At 51.1% G+C, this 7,874-nt stretch overlaps 1 protein-coding gene across 1 annotated transcript; it reads left to right on the forward strand.

Moving 5' to 3' along the window:
- Positions 1 to 5,304: 5,304 nt before the first annotated feature.
- On the forward strand, positions 5,305 to 7,463 carry HOXB2 (homeobox B2). The gene is made up of 2 exons (XM_077788394.1): positions 5,305 to 5,605; positions 6,994 to 7,463. Exons 1-2 carry the CDS (start codon positions 5,305 to 5,307, stop codon positions 7,461 to 7,463), a joined length of 771 nt encoding a protein of 256 aa, XP_077644520.1.
- The last annotated feature ends 411 nt before the right edge of the window (positions 7,464 to 7,874 follow it).

The raw sequence follows: 7,874 nt of genomic DNA on the forward strand, positions 1-7,874 counted from the left end.
TTAATTGAATATTAAATAATTAAATTCTGGATAAAAGAATTGAGTTCTGGCTAGGATAAGGGAATTATTTCTGGAATTGGAGTGTGTGGCGCCTCCCGGGCACCCCAAATTGGGATTAAAAGAGGGAAAATCGCGCCCAGAAAAGGCGAAAGTGCAGAAGGGAGAGGAAGGCCGGGCCGGCAGCGGAGGCCGTGAATAATTCGCTTTTTCTGCTCTAAAGCCCAAGGAAAACTCCCATTAAAGCAGCAATAAAAGTTTTATGGCGCTGGCAGCGCTGGAAAGGCTCGGGGGGCGAGGAGGAGGAGGAGGAGGAAGGTCCCCTGCGATCTGGATTTTCATTTGCATTCTGGAATTCCGTTCCTTTTCTTTTTCATTTTTTGGATTTTTCATTTTCGCGAGAAAAAGGGTGGAAAAGCTGGAGAAGGTACAAAAAAAAAAAAGTAGGAAAAAAATTAAAAACAAAAAAGAAAAATAAGGGGGTTGGGGTTGTAGAGGCAGCACATGGTTTTTGTATTTTGTGCATTATATATTTTTATATATTTGGTATTAATGTATTATATATAATATATATTATATAATATATATTCTCTATTATACATTATATTTTATAATATATATTTAATATTATGAAATATAATATTATATAGTAATACATTATATATTATATATTATATATTATATATTATATATTATATATTACATATTACATATTACATATTACATATTACATATTACATATTTTATATTATAAATTATAGATCATATATTCTATATTATATATTACATATTACATATTTTATATTATAAATTATAGATCATATATATTATATATCTTATATAGCCTATAGTCTATAGCCTATATAGTAGATTTATATGTTATATTTTACATTTCCTATTTCATCTTTATATTTCATATTTTACACTTTATATTTAATTCCTCCACCGCGTTTTTCCATCCCGCACTTCTGCATTCCAGCTATTTGACATTTCCCTCGTTTCATCCGCCCGTGTGCCCAGCCAGGATAAACCCCCGAGGGATTAAAAAAAGGTGGGGAAAACCTCTCATAAACCGATTTCCGCCTTCGTAATTAAAAATTACAATTATAAATCATGACAAACCAATTCTAATCATAAATAACGATAACCCAGAGGCCGCAAGGAGCCGTTTGCCGCCCCGGCCTGTGAAATATTTGGAATTTAAATGAATTTCGGGGCGCAGAGCGGCCGGGGCTGGCTCGGGACCATCGCGCAGAACGTTTCTCTCTCCCTCTCCCATTCCCGGAGTTTTGCGGGCGCCATGTTGCGCCAGGGATTCCCAGGAAATGGTGAAAATCTGGGAAAAAGGGAAAAAAAAATTCCAATTCCGGGGCGCGCCCTGGGCGGGCGGCGGTTCCTCCCACGGGGTTAACGCGCTGCTCCCTCCCGGCTCCGGCTCCTGCGAACTCCGGGAATTTTTGCCGGGGCTTCGATGCTTTTCATGGAATTTGGAGATTTTCCCCCTTTGTGCCTCCGTGTGATGTGGGGGAAAAAAATATCCCGATTTCCCAAGAGGTTTTTTGGTCTTTTTTATTTTTCCTCTCTTTATTTCTCCCCCTTTTCATTTTTCCCTCTTTTCATTCCCCCTCTTCTCATTTTTCCCTCTTTTCATTTCTCCCCTCTTTTCATTTTCCATATTTTCATTTTCCCCCCTTTTAATTTTCTCTCCCTTTTCATTTTCTCCCCCTTTTAATTCCCCCCTTTTCATCCCTCCACTTTCCATTTTCCCCTCTTTCAATTTTTCCCTCTCTCCATTTTCTCCCCCTTTTCATTTCCCCCCTTTCCATTTTCCCCACTTTTCTTTTTTCCCCTCTTCCCATTCCCCCTTTTCCATCTTTTCATTTTTCCATTTTTCCCCTTTTCATTTTCCCCCCTTTTTCATTTTCCCCCTTTTTATTTTCCCCTATTTCCATCCCCCTCTTTTCACCCCCTCACTTTTCTTTCCCCATTTTTTAACTCCCCCTCTTCTCATTTTCCTCTCTTTTCATCCCCCCCTATTTTCTTTTTTCTTTTCCTTTTGCGACCCCGAGTGCGAGCAAAAAGCAGAGACAATTTTGGGAGCGGCTGGGAAGAATTTCACATCCCAAATTCTTCCTCTTCATCCCAGCTCCTCCAAAGCGAGGAATTTCCAACCTCAAAGTCCCAAAAATCCACTTCAACCCCCAAAAATGCACTTCAAACCAGCCGGGGATGGGCACAACCCCGATTATTTCAATTATTTCCTCTTTAATCGTTGCTCTGATGATACCAAACAGATTTTTGGGGTGGTTTGGATACACGAATCCGCCGAATCCTCCGGGAGATTTGGTTTTGCGCTGGGTGTTTTTTTAATTAGGGTCATTATTTTCTTTACCCCCGCTTGCTAAACGAGCTTTGGATTTATTCCCTGGCCCTCCCAAGCCTCCCCACCCACGCAGATGCTTCAAGCGACAAAAGTTTCCAGGCTTCTCCCTGCGGGACCGGAGCCTCCCAGGCTGCAAACTGGGAGAACTGGAGCTCCAACAAACCCCAAAATAAACCCAAAATTCTCCTTTTCCATCCCCTCCAGGCAGATTCATTTTCATGTCTCTTAAATTTTTTTTTTTTTTTTTTTTTTTTTTTTTAGTTTCTACCCGGATTAAAGTTTATAAATCTGCCCTGGGTTAAAAACAAAAAAACCACTCCATGGCAAAAGCCAAATTTCTTTGCTGAGAGAGTCAGGCCGAGCTGTCAAAAGTCTTTGGAGGAAAAGATTGATGGTTTCTCTCTTCTTTTCGCGTTGTGTGGACCCGGGGCGCTTTAGAGAGGGGGAAAGAAAGAAAGGAAGGAAAAAAAAAAAAAAATCTCGGGAAATGACTCTTTCATTTTATTTATTTATTTTGTAAACTCTGGAAGTGGCGCTGCCTTATTGGAGATGGGAAAAAAAAAAAAAGCGATTTTAGAGATGGGAAGATTTAAAAAAGCGATTTTAGAGATACCGGTGACCTTAAAAGGTGTCTGGCCTTTGAGCGAGTGCGAAGGGTCCGTCAAGCCTGGCCCGGGAGAGGAGGACCAGGCCGGTGTTGAAGTCTTTGAAACGCTAAACCGGCCGGTTTAACTAAACTGCGCTTAACAGCTGCCCTGATCGCCCGGTGCTGGGACGAGGGAGGGAAATCCCAATTTCCCGTTTTCTCGTTTTCCCAAATTCCCGTTTTCCCATTTTCCCATTATTCCATTTTCCCCTTTTCCCCTTTTCCCGTTTTCTCAATTTCCCATTTTCTCCTTTTCCCCTTTTCCCGTTTTCCCCTTTCCCCGTTTTCCCCTTTTCCTGTTTTCCCGTTTTCCCGCAGCTCCCGGGATGAGCCGGGCCTGGCAGCGCCGGGAGCTCGGCTGGGAGGGCACGGGCAGAACGGGGCTGGAATGGGTTTGGAATGGGCTTGGAATGGGTTTGGAGTGGGGCTGGAATGGGGCCGGAATGGGTTTGGAATGGGCTTGGAATGGGTTTGGAATGGGGCTGGAATGGGTTTGGAATGGGTTTGGAATGGGGGCTGGAATGGGTTTGGAATGGGGCTGGAATGGGTTTGGAATGGGGCTGGAATGGGTTTGGAATGGGTTTGGAATGGGTTTGGAATGGGGCTGGAATGGGTTTGGAATGGGTTTGGAATGGGTTTGGAATGGGGCTGGAATGGCTTTGGAATGGGGCTGGAATGGCTTTGGAATGGGGCTGGAATGGCTTTGGAATGGGGCTGGAATGGAGCTGGAACGGGTTTGGAATGGGGCTGGAACAGGCATGGAATGGGCAGGGAAAGGGCAGGGAATGGACACGGAATGTGGGAGAAGGAAGGCCGGGAAGGACAGGGGACATCGGGAAGGGCAGGAAAGACAGGCAGGATGGGAAGCATCGGGCTGGAGAGGCAGGAGAGGGAACACCAGGAAGCACAGGAGGGGCAGCAGGAGGGACATCGGGAAGGACATGGAGGGCAGGACAGGGGACAGCGGGAAGGAGAGGAAGGGCAGGGGACAACAGGCAGGACAAGAACCTCCAGGAAGGATGGGGACAGCAGGAAGGACAGAGGACAGCAGGAAGGACAAGAGCCTCCAGGAAGGACAGGGGACAGCAGGAAGGACAAGGGACAGCAGGAAGGATGGGGACAGCAGGAAGGACAAGGGACAGCAGGAAGGACAGGGGACAGCAGGAAGGACAGGGGACAGCAGGAAGGACAGGGGACAGCAGGAAGGATGGGGACAGCAGGAAGGACAAGAGCCTCCAGGAAGGACGGGGGACAGCAGGAAGGAGAGGAGACAGCAGGAAGGACGGGGACAGCAGGAAGGACAAGGGACAGCAGGAATGACAGGGGACAGCAGGAAGAAGAGGAGGACAGACAGGAAAGGGAACAACAGGCAGGACAAGAACCTCCAGGAAGGATGGGGACAGCAGGAAGAACAGGCAGGGCAGGCAGGACAAGGAGCAGCAGGCAAAAAGAACAGGGAGCATCGGGACAGACAGACAGACAGGAAGGATTCCAGGAAGGATTGCAGGAAGGATTCCAGGAAGGATTGCAGGAAGGAAGGATTGCAGGAAGGATTGCAGGAAGGAAGGATTGCAGGAAGGATTGCAGGAAGGATTGCAGGAAGGATTGCAGGAAGGATTGCAGGAAGGATTGCAGGAAGGAAGGATTGCAGGAAGGATTCCAGGAAGGATTGCAGGAAGGATTGCAGGAAGGATTGCAGGAAGGATTCCAGGAAGGATTCCAGGAAGGATTCCAGGAAGGATTGCAGGAAGGATTCCAGGAAGGATTCCAGGAATGAAGGAAGGATTGCAGGAAGGATTGCAGGAAGGATTGCAGGAAGGATTGCAGGAAGGATTGCAGGAAGGATTGCAGGAAGGAAGAGCCCACAGCCAAGGAAGGATGCCGATGCTGGGGTGTTGATGGTGTTGCTGGTGCAGCCCTTTCCTGGCGCTCCTCTCTCTCTCTCGCTTCCCCCCGCCCCTCATTTATTTTTTTTTTAATCAATTAAAGAAAATCCCGCTCTGTTTGCCCCCAGGCCCCGGCTGCCATTGGCCGGGCCCCGCAGTGGTGAGCAGCCGGCTGCGGTTCGCCCCAGCCCGGCTCCAGCCCGGCCGGGTCCCGTCCGCCGGGTGAGCGGCGACACCCGAATTACCGGAACGCCGCGGCCCGGCATCCCCCCGCCATCAAACCCGGCGTCCAGATTTCTCTCCCTGTCCCCCTCCTCCTCCTCCTCCTCCTCCTCCTCCTCCTCCTCCCTCTCCCCCGCCTCCCTGCCGCTTTTTAAACCCCGGCAAAAGCCATGAATTTTGAATTTGCGAGGGAGATCGGCTTTATAAACAGCCAGCCTTCCCTCGCCGAGTGCCTGGCGTGTCTCCCCGCTGTCCTGGAGGCGTTTCAAACTTCATCAATCAAGGACTCGCCGCTCCCTCCTCATCCTCTGGAGCGCAGCGTCCTCGGGAGCCGCGCTCCCCGCGCCGCCAGCTTCCCGCGGATGACGGAGAAGAAAGCGGCCAAAAAACCCGCCCCGGCTCCGTCCTCTTCCTCCCCACCCTCCTCCTCCTCCTCCTCCTCCTCCTCCTCCTCGCCGCCGCTGCCCGCAGGTTCGTACGGCCGGGGCTGGGGGGATGGGGGGGGTGTAAATGGGGAAAATCAGCGATTCTGCCCCAAAACGTCCCCAGCCCACCCACCCGCTCTGCCCCCGGGGTTGTGTCACGCGTGGGGTTCACGGAGCGATGTCCTCAGCGCGGGGTTTGGGGGGGTTCTGCTGCCTCCCTCCCTGAAAAGAACAAATTTCTGCAGCTTCTGCCAAAAAAAAACCCCGAGCGAGAAGGGCCCGGGGGGGTCCGGACAGAGCGGGGGGGTCAAACTCAGTTTGTTCGGTTTTTTCCGCCAGAGCTGCGGGTTTTTACAGACTACGGGGGAAAAAATAAAAAAAAAAAAAAAAAAAAAAAAGGGAAAATTAAAAAAAAAAAGAAGGAAAAGATAAAGGGAAAAAAATTGAAAAGGGAAAAATAAAAAAAAAAGGGGAAAAAATTGAAAAGGGGAAAAGCAAAGACAACAACCCCCCCAAGAAGCGCGGAGGGGGGAGGAAAATGGGTGGGGAAGGCGGGGGCTGCTGGCAGCAGGGTGGGGAGGTGAAAGAGCGAGGGGTGGTCCTAAAAAAATGAATTTATGAGCCCCAAAACCCTCCCCGAACCCCCCTGCAGAAAAAGGAGCAGAAAAAGGAGCAGAAAAAGGAGCAGAAAAAGGAGCAGAAAAAGGAGCAGAAAAAGGAGCAGCCTCTCGCTGCTCGGCCTTTCCCTCGGGATAAAGTGCTGGAGGAGCAATTCCAGGATTTCCATGGCTCGGGTAAAATCGGGCAGGACGAAGGGAGCTCATTGGCCGGGGAAAAGTGGAATAGTGAAATCAAAGTGCCGGGGAAAGGTAAAAAAAACCCAAAACCCAAAAAATAACAAGGAAAAAAAAAAAAAAGCCCCCACAATCAAGACAAAAAACCAACCAACCAAAAAAAACCTCCAACCAACCAAATAAGCAAACAGGAAAGAAGGAATTTAGAAATTCAGACATTTCCTACATTTTAGAAACTTAGAAATTTCCTACATTTTGGGGATTTAGAACGAAGTTAGAAATTCCCTTTCTCCGCCAGAGCAGCAGAGAGGGAAGGGCCCTAAAGGGAGAGACCAGGGAGCAAAATCCCTTTTTTCCCTCGAGGCAGAGAATTCTCCGGAGTTCGGAAGAAGGAATAATTTGAAATTCCCTTTATCGGCCAGAGCGGCAGGCAGGGAAGAGCTCTGAAGGGAGAGACCAGGGAGCAAAATCCCTTTTTCCCTCGAGGCAGAGAACTTCTCCAGAGTGCCAAAAGTTGAATTCAACTTTTTATTTCACAAATACATTTCAATTTTCCCGGCTGCCCCGGCACGGAACTCCTCCAGCGCGCTGGATTTGCTGCCGATAATTATAATTTTTTTAATTTTTTTGCACTCCCCAGAGGCTCTGTCGGACAGCGGCGGCTCCAGGAGGCTCCGCAGCGCCTACACCAACTGGCAGCTGCTGGAGCTGGAGGAGGAATTCCAGTTCAAGCAGAACGTGTGCCGGCCGCGGCGTGCGGAGATCGCGGCGCTGCCGGAGCTGAGCGAGCGGCGGCTCAAGGTGTGGGTCCAGAACCGCCGCAGGAAGCACGAGCGGCGGCGGCGGCACCGCCCGGAGCCCCCCGGGACGGGCGCGGCGGCGGCGGCGACCCCCGGGACCGGCCCGCGGAGCGCGGAGCCAGCGCGGCGCCGGAGGGCGGCGGATCTCCGCCCGACGAGGGTCTGGGGGGGATCTCGGAACTGGGGGGGATCTCGGGTCTGGGGGGGATCTCGGGTCTGGGGGGGATCTCGGAACTGGGGGGGCTCTCGGAACTGGGGGGGATCTCGGGTCTGGGGGGGATCTCGGGTCTGGGGGGGATCTCGGAACTAGGGGGGATCTCGGAACTAGGGGGGGATCTCGGGTCTGGGGGGGATCTCGGAACTGGGGGGGATCTCGGGTCTGGGGGGCCTCTCGTGTCTCGGGGGGCTCTCGGAACTCGGGGGGCTCTCGGGTCTGGGGGGGCTCTCGGGTCTGGGGGGGATCTCAGGTCTCGGGGGGCTCTCGGATCTCGGGGGTCTCTCGGGTCTCAGGGGGATCTCGGGTCTCAGGGGGCTCTCGTAACTCGGGGGGCTCTCGGGTCTGGGGGGGCTCTCGGAACTTGGAGGGCTCTCGTGTCTCGGGGGGCTCTCGGGTCTCGGGGGGCTCTCGAGTCTCGGGGGGCTCTCGAGTCTCAGGGGTCTCTCGGAACTCGGGGGGCTCTCGGGTCTGGGGGTGCTCTCGGATCTCGGGGGGCTCTCGGAT

The sequence above is a fragment of the Lonchura striata genome, chromosome 25 (assembly GCF_046129695.1).
Source record: "Lonchura striata isolate bLonStr1 chromosome 25, bLonStr1.mat, whole genome shotgun sequence".
Lineage (NCBI taxonomy): Eukaryota > Metazoa > Chordata > Aves > Passeriformes > Estrildidae > Lonchura > Lonchura striata.